At 36.8% G+C, this 17,117-nt stretch overlaps 2 protein-coding genes across 2 annotated transcripts; both read right to left on the reverse strand.

Moving 5' to 3' along the window:
* Positions 1–1,322: 1,322 nt before the first annotated feature.
* Positions 1,323–2,975, reverse strand: LOC109237744. Its single transcript, XM_019404100.1, has 3 exons — positions 2,585–2,975; positions 1,897–1,950; positions 1,323–1,685 (listed from the first exon to the last, which is right to left on the reverse strand). Exons 1-3 carry the CDS (start codon positions 2,879–2,881, stop codon positions 1,452–1,454), a joined length of 585 nt encoding a protein of 194 aa, XP_019259645.1. The 5' UTR covers positions 2,882–2,975; the 3' UTR covers positions 1,323–1,451.
* A 1,147-nt stretch (positions 2,976–4,122) lies between these two features.
* LOC109237745 (sorting nexin 1) lies at positions 4,123–16,911 on the reverse strand. Its single transcript, XM_019404101.1, has 11 exons — positions 16,792–16,911; positions 16,549–16,686; positions 13,358–13,493; positions 12,812–12,945; positions 11,632–11,706; positions 10,734–10,893; positions 9,578–9,711; positions 9,425–9,493; positions 6,089–6,168; positions 4,728–4,788; positions 4,123–4,637 (listed from the first exon to the last, which is right to left on the reverse strand). Exons 1-11 carry the CDS (start codon positions 16,801–16,803, stop codon positions 4,431–4,433), a joined length of 1,206 nt encoding a protein of 401 aa, XP_019259646.1. The 5' UTR covers positions 16,804–16,911; the 3' UTR covers positions 4,123–4,430.
* Between the last annotated feature and the right edge of the window lie 206 nt (positions 16,912–17,117).

Here is a 17,117-nt window from a genome sequence, read left to right on the forward strand (position 1 = left end):
CCCATCGGGGTTGACTGGAGGCACTCCATTCCCTGGGGCGGCTATGTTATCATTCTCGCCATGGAGACCGAGACCATTGTCCGTGCGTGTAGGTGCTACTTGAGCGTTTGACATGTTTATCCTGGAATCAAAGGCACTTCAAAGAACAAGTGTAAAATAGTGCGTGTTACGAAAATTGTACCAGGCAATCACTATTATCCTTAGCCCCACGGCGGACGCCAAACTGTTTATCCTTAAAATCGGATAACAATTAAATTCCTAAGTTATTTTAAGCATATGTGATTTCACTTGGTACAAACTGATAAATATAAGAATTAATGATAGAAATTACAATAAAAGTAAAGCAAACAAATGTGATGAACAATTATGGCCTTCGAGCAGATTACCCTCGGACCAACTAAACAAGCTATTGAAAGTGAGAACTGAACAACAGAGCTCGCAAGAGATAAAAATGTGATATATTGCTTTGGTATACGTGAATCTAAGATGATTACAATTGGTTAAGACCCTCTTTATATAGTAGAGGAATCCTATTTACGGTATAATTCTAATTACAGAAAGAAATCTCATGATTAGCTAAACAATCGCCCTTGATTTGATTTGTTCCTAGATTTTCGCCATTATCCTTGACCAGTCACGGATATCTCGCCTTTCCGTTATTGTGCTATCTTCGGTCTTGCTCGATGTCTATCCCGTTCGATCTCGATCATTACTGGTCTCGATCTCGACAGGTACCTCGAACCTCGAACTCAGTACCTTATCCTCGTATCTTGGGCTGATATGCTATGGGACTGATCCTCTATCCATCCCTCTAGTCTTGGTTAATCAGTAAAATCGGGTGGGCCCGGTTTTAACCGTATACAATTTGATATGTATTTTATTTTATACAACCTTAAAAATCTGTCAATAGCTTAAATTTCAATGTGAAAAATTTTTGCATGGCAGTAGTCTCCGTAATCAGAGGCGGAGCTAGGATTTGAACCTTATGGGGTCGGGATTATAATCCTTTTAAGTTATTGAGTTCTAAATTAATAATTAATTTGTGAATATTCATTGGATTTCTTAATAAAAAAAAATAGAGTTTGAATGGAAGCTACTGGGCTTGATCGAATCCATAACCAACACTGTGGCTCCGCCCTGCCTCTATTGCAGACAGAGGTGGATCTAGAGGGTTAGTTATGGGTTCACGTAAAAATATATATATAGAGAGAGAGATTAAGATTAAGAAATCTTTTATATTTTTGTAAATATTTAACTGTGATGAGTTATAATTTCTTTGCTAAGTGATAAAGAAATTGAATGTTACTACACTTGTAATGAAGTTCCGTTGAGTTTTAAGAAGCTGTGTATATTGATTAATCGGGAAGCTATTACAGAAAATAGGAAATGCTTTCATACATCAAAGGGTGTCGAAAGAAAGAACAATTGGAATAGAAGAAATGTTCCAACTTTCAAACTCTAGCAATCTCAACAGATTTCTGAAGAGCACCTAAAAGACTTCTCATGATTCTTGGCTCCCCTGGAGGCGCCTTATCTCTCGACGGTCCATTTCTTATGGCTCGAAATATTGGAGGTGAGTTATCCGTCGCAGGGAAAACCATACAATCTATATATACAAGAACTTCAGTTTGTGCATCTTCAACTGTAATAAAACCAAGTCTGGCTCCGCGAGGAATTTTGTCAACCTGTACACAAAACATAGATGCTATGAGCCAAACAAATTAAACTTATGGAATTTTCGTTTAACTTTACAGCCTACCGAGAGGGGCTGATCTAGAGGCCGTCAGGCTATGGGTTCAGCCGCACCCCAATAACTTTGACCTAGAACCCGAACTCATAAAGTTCAAATCCTGAAACTGCCTCTACCTAGTAAGCTTAACAATTAGGAAGAGTTACCTTTAGAGGCACTGGAAGTGGCAGCATAGCTCCTTGACAAAGACTGTTAGCCCACTGTAAAGTCACAAAACAAAGCATCCTTAACATTAACATAAAGGAGGAGGTATTTGTGTCTCCTTTTATTGATACTTACTAGTAGAAAATGTCATTCTCTTGAAACCCTTTGAATGTCTTTGGATTAGACAGAGTGAATGTGTTAATTGACACAAGTTATCTATATTCTGAGTTCAAAATGTTGAGGTTAAATACCCTTTAGATAATAACATTTTTCATATTGATCCCTCCACCCTTAACCAAACGTCTGTGGTTCGACTTTGGAAACCTAGCAGGGAGCGTTTCCCCTTAATGGACCTACGTGGCGTGAATTTAGATTAATCGAGCCAGTAGATTCCAGATAACATATGGTTACACTAAAAAAAAAGTACATATCCACTAACAGTTATCATTGAGGTTTTCTATATATAAACTATAAATACAACAAATCACTTATCTTAATCTGTCTATGTTTCTAAAGATAAGGGTCACTTTGGGATTCAAGATCTAGCATCCTCTGCTTACCACTTCTACTTAAATGGATTAAAAATACTTACTGCACTCAGAGGACTTCGTAAACAAATAAAAGTAAAAATCACATCAGATTTTGGTAGAAGGTAACTATCTTAGAAACAAATTCACAATCAGAAAGTACCTGAAAAAGTAGAGTTTCAAATCTTGCAACATCAATATCCAGAGGCAATTTCATGGTTCCCAAAGATACACCATCTTCATCATCTTGATTCATAGGTGAAATTCTTCCATCCCCAGCAGCTGCCTTTACCACAACACTCAAATTCTTGTAACCTGAAAACTCACTGATGTTAAAGAATCTATTACTGTTGTTGGTCTTGTTGGTTAGGAACACAGGAATAGACCTGTAAGGACAAATTTGCACTTGGGAATTACCACTTGTTATGTGGAAAAGTTGTCTGGTTGTTAAGGAAGACATGGCTACTTACTTGCCTTCCCTTCTGTGTACTGTTAGAAGTGGTTATTTTGTGACCATGATGATGAGATAGGATAAGGGATTTTGCAAATCAGTGGTGGATGGTTAACTCGGCAGCCTGGTGTACTAAGCTCGCCAAAATTTCAAAGGTATAGTCAGTTTTCGGACTGGTCAATAAAAAATAGCCAGCGTTTACCAAGTCAATGAAAAATAGTCACCGTTTTGCTGCAATAGAGACCAGTCCAGCATAATATACTGGAGTTCGGTGCACTTGTGTATGAACTCCAGCATATTGTGCTAGACTGGTATACTTTGCTGGCTCCAGTATAATATACTGGAGACTGAAGCACTGGTGCTCCAAACTCCAGTATATTATACTGGACCATTATACTTGCTGGAACTCCAGTATATTATGCTGGAGTTCAAGTATACTTATGTTGGAACTCCAGCATAATATACTGGAGTATTCTCCGAGTTTTGAATAGTGCTTTCGCTCAGATTTATCTTTACATAAAAAGTGGCTAAATTTCGATAAATTGGGCTATTTTTGAACGACCAGTTGTAAATCTGGCTATTTTTAAAAATAACCCACCAAGCTCTCGATATGCGCGGGTTCCAAGGAAGAGCCTGACCACAAGAGTCTATTATATGCAGTTTTACCCTGTATTTTTGCAAGAGAATGTTTCCACGGCTATTAGTCCAAAAATAATACATAAAAATATTAATTTCTCTAGCGCAAGATATTGTATATATTTTTTATTGACATATAAATCGCTTACCGCACAGTCTATAACAATGGTAGTGTCATAAAATATGTATTGGAGTTTAAATTCTTTGATTGTGTATCAATTTTTCACATTATCTGATTGATTTAAGTTAACCTACAATAATATGTAAGCAAGTCATTTTGCTAACCTGAATAATAGAGCAATAATTTGCTATAATCATTCTAATTGCGATTTGAAAAATATCACGCGATGAATTTATATAACTTAAATCCTTCATTATTTCCCTACTCTAAAGCAAATAATTCATGTTATCATTATCATAATTGTAGCATCTCTTTCCTACTTGAGGAAGCTAATTAATCTCCCTAAAATAAGCTTTCCAGTTTGATATGTCGTAGAGAAATCCAAATTGGAATCATAATTACACACGTTATGAAAATGATTTACCAGAAATGTGTTTACTGTGGAATTGTTGCAAACTCTAGATTCAAGCAGAGCTCACTCAGAAAATCCAAATATAGGAAACTGGAAACTGGGATTAAAAGGAGGAAGAATAAAATTATGGAGTAAACAGGTTTATTCAGCATTTGGAACTTCGCCTATCAAATGAAACCGAATTAATTTCAAGCTATTCTCAATTTTTTTTTCTTTGCTGCTGTACAAGTTACACAAGTATCTAACTAAAATTCATACAACCACCAAACTGCAGCAACAACACCAATTTTCAGAGATCTTTCTGCAAACCCAATGCAACAATTTCCATTTATGCCCTCATGTTGAGAGCAGATTGTGCTGATGTTTGTCGTCATTTTGTTGTGAAACTATTATGAAGAGCAAGCTTCGAGCTTGGGAAGAAGACTTCGCCAGCCGTCTGCTATGCCATTTGCTAACCATGCCTGTCCCTTAGCAAATTCATGGAAAGCAAGTCCCATATCCAATGTCTTCTGTTCTTGAAATCGGATGATCTCTTCGTTCATAAGCCTCACTATCGTATCAAATCTTCTTGATGCTTCTTCCCCTTCAGCCTTGAGCTGTATTGCACAGAAAGACAATGTCAGTCATCACACATGGAGTTTCACGACTAGCCAGCCGTAAAAAAGAGTAAGCTAAACCACACTGACCATTTCATACTCGTGCTCAGCCTCAGACAACTTATCAGATCGTGTCAGCCTGTATTTATTTCTGCAATAAAAGGTAGAGCCATGTTTTGCTTCAGCACAGAGACTCTGAGATGCGCCATATAATGACCAATGAAGATTATTAATGGGATGCATATTTCCCCATCTTAGATAAAGTAACACATACATGTTTCGTCTCTTCAGTTTGCAGATGAACAGGATAGCAAAAACGCAAAAAGAAGTCAGTGTTTACAATGGCATATTTCTCTACCTAGGAGATGCATATTCTATATGCAAGAAGAAGGATGCCAGATATTTTAAAGGCAAAATGAGGATGCTAAATTAAATGAAATTGCATAAGTAACCCGTTCGCTCTTCAGTGAATCAAATTCTTTAAGTAATTTCACTTTTCACTAAATCAAATGGTTAGCGTTTTTCTGTTACATTAGACGACTTGGACTGTACACATATATAGTGTCGATGTGCTCTTGGTACCATTAATCTAGAGCCAAATAGTTACAGTTCGACACCTGAGACTAAAAGGCCTTCGGTTAAAGTCTCGTCTATATTTTGGGTTGTACACATTATATACTTCTAATCGTCCTAATATTGTGTAACAGTATATACCATTGGCGGAGTAAAAGTACCTTTATGGCTATTGTTCACAAAAGGAGAGAGGGTAAGGTTGACAGGAGGGGGAGCAATAAGAGAGACCCACGTAAAAGTAAAATATCAAGGGACCAAAATTATGACTAACAAACCCCAGTCACAAGGTTGAGCTCAGATGTAGGTGAAATCAGCAACTAAGCTTCACCTATATACAACAAGCAGGACACTGATAAAATAATCAAATGCACTAAATTCCGATACTACATCTTTTGAAAGATCTAGCTGCCGGTGAAAAACCATTGCAACTTCTCCAGTAGAACAAGACCTAGACCGTATTTTGCAGCAACATCAAACCATGTGTCATACTAAGCATGCCTGGATAATAATAGCAGATTAGACCATAAGAGCGGCAAAACAGCACGAAGCCTTGTTTTATCATCAGATTTAAGATATCATTCAGAACATGAGCAGTAGTTAATATTTGATATTCAGTCAATAGTGAACCTAGAGATCCAGGCTCAAGCACAGAAGATAATCTTGTTGGTGGGGAGAGTTAATCATGTACATATTTAATCCTTCCCATGCCCCCAGAATGTAGAAGGCTCATAGACCAGGTCATTTTATAAATGAGAAATCATTGAAGGACTTGCAACAATCAAACGGAGCTATCACCAAAGGCAAATTAAGGTCAGATTCAGGAAACCACCAAAAGAAACGAAAAAGGAGGAACAGCAGTATAGTTGATTGAGCCATACAAATCTATTTCCTTAAACTTGATTGTCTCAGCCAGCTCACACTGCTGTTTGAATGCATTTGCTCTTTCTGCTATCGTAGCCTGTTTCAAAGTTAGGAAGGATATGAGTGTAGGGCAGCAACAGAACATTATATTACTCTTAGCAGAAGAAAAAGGTGAAAGCATAAATACAGATGCAACAGTTGTATTTCTTCATGAATGTAGTATTGTCAAATGTGCTTTGGTCGAGCTTGAGTCCTAAAGCAAGGACCAAGGCAGGATTGGCACAATGCTTTGAGTCGTGCTTGAGTCCTGAAGCGAAGCTCAATGCAGGCTTGGTGCTTCGCCTCATTTCAGTACTGCCATAGGGAAGGCGCTAAAGCATGCGCAATTTAGCAAGCACCAACCAACTAGTTTTAAATTATGTAAATTTATAAGATCCATGAGCTCTGTATTGAAAGGCGGTATTAAACAATAAATATAGTTGGCAAAAACGATATATTATTGTAACCCAAACATTTCATACGGATATATTAATGACTAATAACAGAAAAGAAAATTTTCATATTAGAAATTAATCTAAGATCTTTAGCAGAAACTTATAATTGCATTTTTGGTGATGAATTAGAAAATTAAGAAGGCTTCTGAATGTGATTGATATGGTTTTACTTAATACTATCCACATGATAGCAATTATTGCAATTTATTTACCCTTATATCTATTTGTGTTTATTGAGATGGATGTCCGGGAATACCAGGATAAATAAAAGGGAAAAGAGTAAAAAATATCCCTCTACTATGCGAAAAGAATCACTTATGCCCTCCGTTATACTTTCGGTCCACCATTGCCCCTGCCGTTACAAAACTGGTGCAAGAATACCCTTCCTCCGTTTGGATCCTCCACCATGGCCACATGGCCTGACATTTTGCCGAGGTGGATGCCAAGGTGCCACCTCGCTGCCCCCAGCCCAATTTTATCCCCATCATCCCACTTCTTCTTCCATCACCACTTCTCCCTTCACTCAACCACCGCAATCATCACCTCTAGATGCATATAAGCTGAGCCTAATGGCGTATTCTAATTCAAGTGTCGATTCTGTTGCCATCACCATTGAGACCATTTATCTTGGCATAAAGGCTTGATCTTTTTTCTCCTTTCCTTTCTTTATACCGTGTCTCTGTCTTGTATGTGTACTGGTAAATAAAGTAAAAATGGGTTGCCTTAGTATGTGACTAACTGACTAATTTAAATTTCTAAAGAATGGGTGATGCACTGTTTTCTTTTTGAACTATTTCTGGGCATTGATAATACATTGTGGGTTTACATGTGTAATTATCCATTTTTTGTGCAAAGACAACTTTTTTCGGAGTTGCTTAATATGGATCATTGGATTGTAGATCCGTCTATAAATTTTATTTTCTGTCTGTCAAGTAAATTTTTTTTAACAAGAAGATTGACGTTTGAATTTACCGCCAGAGGTGGCGATTTTCTAAGGCTCAATAAACACATCAGTTCTTTTTTTCATTTTCTTTTTCCTTTTTTTTCCCTATTTGGTTAGACTCTGAGGGCTGAATAGTTCGTGTTGGGGTGAAGGATGTGAATAATCGAATTCCTCAAGTAAAAACTTTTAGAGCTATTGTCATTTCTTTGGTTACAGAAGAGCGCAAAAAAGTTGGACTTTGAATGGTGTTTCATCTTCTTCTTTTTATTGATAAGGTAAATTGTATTAACCAAAAGGGAGAGAACTCCCGTATATAGGAAGTATACCAAAAAGTAGAGAATTTACATCAAAACATGATTCTCTACAAAAGACGCCCAATCTTCTATATAAGTAGGGGCTATATGAGTGCACCAAAAAGCGATCAAAGATAAAAGACTATTCTTAAGATGTGAAAAAGGAGACTCGATCCCATCAAAAGCTCTCTCATTTCTCTCCCCCCAAACTATCCACATGAGAGCTAACGGGGCGAACTTCCACGCCTTTTGCCTTCTTCTTCTACGGAAACCGGCCCAGCTATATAAAATTTCCTTTACAATGCTTGGCATCACCCAGTGAACACCAAAAAGATTCAGGATTGCCCTCCACAAAGCCGAGGACACCGGGCATTCAACAAAAGATGATCAACTTCTTTCCCTGAGCTTTTCTTGTCTTCTTTTCTTGTCTTAATTGTTGCAAACTCATTCTATAATTGCCAAATAACTGTTTTTATTCTGATTGTTTAGCCTTTGATTTCTTAAAAATTCCATTGCTTTTTTTGAGATCAAATCGAGTACTCATGAATAATGTTGATAACGCTAAGTCACTCAATTTAGTGTTAAGGTTGGGGGTAGTGAGGTGGCATACCACTTGGCAACCACCTTAGGGAAATATCATGCCATGTAGAATAATGGTGGCCATGGTGGAGGATCCAAACGGATGAAGGGTATTTTCGCACCAATTTTGTAACGGCAGGGGCAATGGTGGACCGAAAGTATAACAGAGGATATAATTGATCTTTTTCGCATAGTAGAGGAATATTTTTGACCCTTTTCGCTAAATAAAATTAGGAATGAAGTTATTCGGGACAAGGTGGGCGTGCCCCCCTGTGAAGAACAAGATGTGGAAAGCGGAGAGGCACAGATGCCCCAGTGAGGAAGTGTGAGAGGTTGGTCTTGGAGGGCCTAAGGAGAGGCAGAGGTAGGCCGAAGAAGTATTGGGGAGAGATGATTAGGCAAGGCGTGGCGATTCTCCAGCTTACCGAGGACATGACCCTGGATAGGAAGGTGTGGAGGTTGAGAATTAAGATAGAGGGTTAGATAGTCGAGCGTTTTCCTTGCTCATACCAGTAGTTTTAGTGCATTACTTAGTGTTAGTCTTGTATTTTCTTATTCTTAGATTTCTATTATTACTTGTTTCTTTCGCTTCGGTTTTCTGATTTTTGTTGGTGTTGTTGCTCCTTCCTTTTTATCTTTCCTGAGCCAAGCCTTTTTCAGACCCCACTTGTGGGATTAAAATGGGTTTGTTGTTGTTGTTTGTTATTGTTGATTTTTCTTGCGTGTATATAACTACATCATGTACCTAAAATTATCTCTAAATAACTTACAAATGCACCCACTTCTATTGCCTTTTTTGGGCCTTTTCTTTCACTTCTTTTCCTTTTTTTTTTGGCCTTTTCTTTTGCATTTTCGCCTTTGACAACACTATGTGGAAGCAAAACATTTGATAGAATGATTCTTTGACCCTGTTAAAGTACGATCTCCAATCAAGGTTCAACTACTTTTTTTGGGTGGGGTGGGGGGCATCTGCAGCAAAAAGAAAAACTCCATCCGTTTCGAGGGGAAATACACATTTTCTCAAACGCAGAATTGCCCACTCACCTTAATAGATTGCACAGCTCGAACATAATCCTTCAAAGGTTCTTCAAAGTTCATTAAAAGGTGGTGAGCCTGAGTGAGAGAGCATAGTCAGTTATTATTACCTACCTTTGAATAAGAGAAAAGACCATTGGTTATTCTCTTTGATGAAATTACCTCTTTCTGCAGCTTAATTGATATTATCTCAGACTTTGCCCCAAGTTCAGAAAATGCCTTTCCAAGGGCATCGTCCTCACAAGTACCAAGAAGCTTGACTGCCTTACCAAATTCTGATAGAGACTCCCCCAACTCTGAGTTAACAAGGACAATCATAAGTCAGTCGCTTGGAATGACAAGCTTGTCATATGTATGAGGGGAAAGGAAATTAAAGCACACAACACGTTGGAGAAACAAACACATATTAATTGACAAAAATTAGATTCCACCTTTGGAATTGGAAACTTCTAGGCAAAGAAAAGAGACCAAGAAATGCCAAATACAGAAGGGAGGCTTGAGCATACAGTTCACACTTGAAATTCCATATTTTCACATCGCATCTGCGAAATACTGTCTCATTTTGCAATTTTACACGGTAATACCTCTCTGGATCCTATGCTACACGCTAGTATTTTATTCCCAATTACAGACCTGAATAAAAACGTGCATGTCCCCTGTGAAATTGAATTTTCTTACAGCCACTATGACTATAGAGAAAAGGTTAAAAAATCATGTGACATGCATGTTGCTTCACTTTTTTCATGCAAGTAAATAGCAGAGGCTTTTCCCTAGTTCACTTTGAGTTTCTCCAGTAGGCCTTAATAATGGCTTAATGTTACTATCTAATTTAGCCAGTTTACAATTAGATGAGACCCCGTCATTACTTATCAAAAGAAAAGATGAGACCCTGTCACCGACTGAGTTGCCAGATGGATCTAGCTTGTCACACAATCACATTTCAACTTTAATCTTCTTCAATCCAGTATTTGGATTTATAAATGTAAATTATCCACGTGAAGAGAAGTTGATGATGAACTTCTTTCCGCATTACTTGAGCATACAAATGAGGATTAAACTGTTAGTATGAATTTTAAAATTAGTTAATAAATCAGCCCAATTGGTTACTGGGATGAACATATAGCATGACTCCTCCCAGAATGGGGTGGGAGCAAGGGAGAGAGAAGGCAATGAATCCTGAATCACCATGCCTCTCACTGCTTGAGAATGGGATAGGTATCACCTTAAAAGAGTGAACTAGAAATGCAGCAATGTATTAAATATCTGAAGTGCAAATAACTAACACAGTACTGCATGTTGTAAACCAGATTTCTCCTACCTCTGTGTCTCTTGACAAGACGATATGCATGTTTTTGAGCTTCAGCTAAATGGTCCTCAAGCTCAAATATGTAGCTCTTCATCTTCTCATATTCTGGGGTTGATTCTTCAACTGGCTTTTCCTTTCCGAGAACTACATCACTCACTTTAGATTGCACGTCCTGCCATTTACAAACTACTGTTAGTTTTCGCATAATCCTATGTTGAAGTCATAGTAATATACCCTCATTCGATGGCATCGGTTGAATGTGATTTGGGGTACACGAATATGCCTAACAAACTCAAGAAAAGAAAAACACTCTATGCAACACAAGCCCCACATTAAATCATCGACAGTTAAATAACAGTAAATCACATAAAAGGACAGATGTCAAGTTTAGTTTCAACTCACTTAGAGACGGAACAAGAACATGCTAACTGCTAAGACTACAAGAACAATAGATGACACAGGTTTTTAACATAGCATATATAGCTTCCTTCGTAGCATAAATTTCCAAAACTACTTCTATAGTAGTTCATCGTAATACAAAGACAATCACCTATATCTTACACTAACACAGCCATAAGGGGTGTCGATGAAAAGTCTGGGTTTTACCATTAATGGTCCACAAGGAGAAACTAACAAGAAAATTACTAAATAACTAGATCGAATAACAAAAAGAAATTAGGCACCACTTTATAATAACAGAATTTCCCTTTTTCTTCATTTTATATTCTGCAACTGCAACCTTTTTTCTAAGGGTATTGTAGAATTGCATATTTGCAGTTTGGTTCATGCATCAATACAGATGCTATCAGAGAAAAGACATCGAAGGGGGAATTTTGTTTCACTAATTGAAGTGCAGAATTGAAATTTTAATTACGTGGAAATTGTATCATTTTATGTAACTGCCAGATACCTTAAAGATTTGTATCAAATCTGCAGGCTTTTTCTTGAAAATACCAGTCTCCTGGAACCTCGCTCTTTCCATTGTCTGAAGAAAAGGCAACAAATAACAAACGTAAATACATCTGCGGAAAAGATGAAACTAAGCAAAGTATTAGGAAAAAATATGAACCCTAAAGTCACAAGTGCATTTCTTTAGCATGAATTTTTTTTTAACATCTGCGTAAATACATAGTTCAATCTTCATGAATTCTTCCTACATATTTTGAAATTAAAAGCATTTAATAATTGAAGAGAAGAAAACTTTGAGATGAGATGTCCTCAAATACCAATCTGAAAGCAATTAACAAAAATAGGCTCTCAAATCTACTGAAGATCTGTTAAGACCAGTTTATTACTCTAGAAGCTCACTACACCTAATTTGCTCACTGAACCCCAAATGCACATCTGGTAACAGTGTATTAATTTCACCAAAGCAAAATACTTTAGGGGTTGTTTGGTTGGTGTAGTAAGGAGAACTAATCTCCGGATATAATCCATAACCAATTTATGTAATGTTTCTATAACTGAGAAATCCTCGATGGCCAACTGGTGCACGATTTGAAACTCGGTGGATTATTCATACAATGTTTGGTTGCTTCTTTTGTTTTATTCGTAATAATACTAGCAGAAGTTTTGCGAGAAATCTATGTATTGGATGGAATGTGGAATAAGAAAGCGGGTACTAATAATACAAGGATTAAAACACTGAAATGACAAAACTAACCTTTAAAAAAGTAAATAAACTTTTCTTTTGTTTAAAAGTAAACACATTGGATATGATACATTGTATATTAACTTATAGTACATTGTACCAAACATCCAACAAGAACTAATCCTTGCATAACTTGTCTCTAGACTGAACAGCCCCTAAATTCTTTAGATAGTGCTAACATAGTTAAGAGTAATAAAGAGTTTGGGGTTAATAATTAATTATAGGTGTCATTCCCTATCAATCGTGCTTGTACCAGGTTAAATAGCACAAATCAGTACAAGATCAAGATGAGAGACATTCATGATATAGCTTAGTAACAATCAGAAACCTCATCACAATTCACAGACACAGGGCGAATAAGCCTTATGTCTCCACAAGAAAGTTAAACTAACACATGAACTCTACTAAATAGTCCAAATAAGCAAACTAAAATTATTACCTGCTCATCAGCCTGCAAGAAGGTTCTCAAGTCGTCACTTTGCTGAAGTTCATGATGTGAAGCTATTCTGTTTATGAACACATCCAGAGCTTGGCGCCTCATTTCAATAAATTCTGCACTAAATCTGAACTTTTCTGCAAGAAGGAAGAGAATAATAACTTCGAAATGCTTTCTTAAGCTCCCAGGCTCTGGTTTGACAAATACATACAGCTTCTTCTTAAAATAAGATCATTTTATTGGTGCAAAAGCTGGTAGCAATCCTTGATAAATTCCAATACTCGATCTTCATAACTGATACTTCTCCAAAGAAAATGGGATCAATGCCCCAAATATAGACATCCTTAAACATTTTTGACACAGTTAAATATGCTAATCTATAGCCACTTCCGGCTACATGGCTCCTAATTCTTGTCCCTCTTATTTCCAATAAGCAATGATAAATCAATATATTTCCAGATAGAATATATCAAATACCTATTGGTTTTAGTATCAGTGAAGGAAAATCAAAGAGAAAGCCTGTACATGAGGAAGAAGTGTAACCAGTACCTACTGTGCTCTTCTCTGGAAGTGGAGGAATAAAAATGCCTTTGTATTTCTCAAAAAGACGATCACGTAACCATACAAAATCATTATAACGTCGAATCACAATCTTTTCGTGCCCTTGGTACTCTGGCAAATTTGTCTGTCTTAAAAAAAAATGGAGAATGAGAACTAGAAAGGAATCAAGAGAAGTATATTCCACGTTCTGCTGATAAAAAACATATGAATGCCTGTTCCAGGAACAGGAAGAAGAGAAAACAACAACCACAAGAATAAGCACAAGAAGCAGAATATTTTTGAATCTTAGTCCAGCAAAATAACTTCCATTTGATGCAAGGATAGGGATATGCAAGGGATACGGATATGTAAGCTAAGCTCTGGATCCAAAAGGAGTTTTGAACATCAAGTTGAGCCACAAAATGTTCTTAAGTTGTGGTTTCATGGTTTGTTTCAAGCCTCGATGTTCCAAACTAAAGCCACCCTACTAAACTTCAAAGAGCTCTTCCTTTCCAACATGACCAAAACACCAACATACTGGTATGAGTTGAGCATAAAGAAAGAAGTGAGGATTCATATTACAGCCGCCAACTTTTGTTGGGGACTGAGGCGTAGTTGTTGTTGTGTGTGTAATGCATACTTTTAAAGGAAATGATCTTTAGAATTGAACGAAATTACAAATACCCTAGATGGTACAAAGTACCTATAAAGGACTTTTCCTTAGAACACATCTTTAGAATTGAACGAAAGTACAAATACCCTAGATGGTACAAAGTACCTATAAAGGACCTTTTTCTTAGAACATTAAAGTACCAAATGCAAAAAGAGCAAGTGAATTTAGATTTTTAGTTACATAAACTCCAATGTGATTGTTGTGGGCGTAATGTAAATAAATTGTCCAACTTAAATTTAAATAAGTGGATCACGCTATTCAATATAGTATTAGAACAGAAGTAAGAGGTTCTAACTCGGTCTTTGTGAGCTTGATCACGTTTAGGGGTGGGCATTCGGTACTTTTGTTCGGTATTTAAGAATTTCGGCTCGGTATTTCGTTATTCGGTTTATCAATTGTGTATACCAAATACCGTACCAAAGTATTTCGGTACGGTTCAGTATTTCATATTTTGGTTCGGTACGGTTTCGGTTTAAACCATTTTCTGCTTCATGGACCACAACAAAGGTTTGCTTAGCTGCAGAAGAGTAGTCAACTTTTAATTAGATTTTCATAGGAAAAAGAAGGAATTAATCTGTTGATTTAGTAAAACATAACACATATTGATGACTGGGGAAAGAAAAAATTATGTGCCTTGGTCAGTATGAGCAATTGAAACCTTTAAGGTTATGAAAATGAACAACAGAACAAGCATAAAAGAAGTTAAACTTAAGGACACCATTTTTGACTCTTTCTTTTGGTTAAGGGTATATTTATAGAAAGGAAAGTGGGAGATTTATAGAAACCCAAATTCCAAACCCAAGTCAAAGCTAGGGTTAGAACAACTAACTTTTTGTCATTGCTTAAAAAATGGTATACTTGGCAGAAAAAGTACCTGGGAAAACTCAAAAGACTTACTAATAGAAAAGGAGCAGTGAACAATATAAAATAATTAAGAAGTGGAAGATGGTTTTTTCTTGGAAGATGGTCTTTTCTTCGTAAACTATTTCGGTATACCGAAATATCAAAAACCCAATACCGTACCGAAATAAACCGAAATACCGAAAAAACCGAAACCGAAATACCAAATTAATTCGGTTCGGTTCGGAATTCGGTTTTTTGGATTTTATGCCCACCCCTAATCATGTTATCAATCCTAAGCACGGATAAATGAGGAGGATCATGTTAGGTTAATAGCTAGCATACAGCTAATCAATCTATGATGAGTCCTTACAATTCGAACCACGTTGATGATTGAACTGGGATAAGCTTAAATTGAGCGACATGAGCAGTGTTCATACAGCTGAAACCAACTTGCTTGGAAATGATGTGTAGTTATTGTTGTATTAGAGCTGAGCCCTGAGTTCGAGTTTTACCACCGTTATCAAAAAAGAACTTAACATGTTTGGGCCAATAAAGCGAAAGTGTACTTTCTAGAGGTTCTTTTATACCCGTTAAAGACGATTCTAAGTGTTTCAGATTAAGCCACCATAACTATTTATCAGAGGTGCCTAGTTGTACCAATGAAATTACAAAAACCAAACAAAAGAAAGAGAAAAAAAAAAGAACTTTCTTTGCAATAGGAAGTATAAGACAACCCTTGATTTTAGGACAATCACAGCAATCATAACAAGGTCAACCTATGAAATGAAAGTATAATGAAGACATGAACAAGAGGTAACTAAGGCATAAATTTATCCGCATGCAATGTCCAACTCTTCAATTTCTCGGGGCCTCTTCAAAAGCCCAGCCTACCGTCTAGTTTCTCTTCCTATGGTTGATGTATCTTAAACTACATTGTTCATATCAGCATGAAAACACTATCTATGAGCAAAGTATCAAATCAAGACATTAGTCTCTCAAGTCATGCAAATTATGCCAAGGTTGCTTCTTTCCAAATATCTTTTAGGATACCCGATAAATTCTCAAGGATCATTATCGCACAGGTCAAATACTTGGTGAATATTGGGCCTGACCCTCTAACCTTCTCCATTTAAATACCAAGCTTTTATCTGCAGCAGAGTTCAAATCTCGTAACATGCACCTAACCACACAAAATGTTTGCGCTCTTACAACTAGACCAAATACCTGGGGCATCTTTCCTAATATACATCCAACAGGAGGTACTTTTCATTTGTTTACTCTGATCCTACATATTAAGCACAGATCACATCTGACCAGAATATTACTCCAGTCTTATCAGGTGTTATTCACTATGATCTTAGATTGGATCGAACTTATGCCATTAGCTACTCTCGAGTACAGGACAATCCAGCTCAAGATTCAAAAAGGGGTTTTCAGAAAATATGGTTATGAGGTGGATCTAGCATGTGTTCTATGGATTTACGTGAACCCACTAGCTTTTATCCGGACCATGTATCTGTATTAAAAAGTAAACTAAATATCTACAAATATTTACCTGTGAACCCCGTTACTGTTGTAGGAACACATAAACTTCAACTATTGAATTCAACTTTGAATATTACTAATACTTATACCAAAATTACACATGCATATACATTCAGAGAAAGGAAACGAATAAAATGACCTTGGTGATGACTTTGTAGGATATATAGGCTTGAACTCCATTACCCATTTTAGCTGGATCTGTAACTGATACTGATAGAAACGGGGCTTGTGAAAATGGGGATCTAGGGCTCTGTAATGACCCCGATCCACTCCGTTGCTGCACCATTTTACAATTTTCAAAATCAATCAAAACTATAAATTAGCAAAAATTGAGTGCAAAAAAAGAAAGTAAGATTCGTGATAATGGCGGAAAGATAATTACCATAATGTTCATGGGTGTTTTGCTGGTTAGATTACCGGAGAACGGTGCGAAGATGTATTGAATTGTTAACTCGTGAGTCGTGACTTTGGCTTTTTAGTGAGGAGTCGTGCACATGTGGAACTTATGAGAAATTTTATTCTATGTGAAATATGACACGTAATACTTGTAGGAGGGACTCATTATATGACAAGTGGACTGTGGTCCCCTCAAATCCAAACAATTTCACCCACCAAACCCTTCGCTCCATCACTCTTTTTTTTTTTTTACTAACAGGGATCATATTATATATATCACATAATAATAGAGATAACAATGTTTATAGTGTT

The sequence above is a fragment of the Nicotiana attenuata genome, unplaced genomic scaffold (assembly GCF_001879085.1).
Source record: "Nicotiana attenuata strain UT unplaced genomic scaffold, NIATTr2, whole genome shotgun sequence".
Classification (NCBI taxonomy): domain Eukaryota; kingdom Viridiplantae; phylum Streptophyta; class Magnoliopsida; order Solanales; family Solanaceae; genus Nicotiana; species Nicotiana attenuata.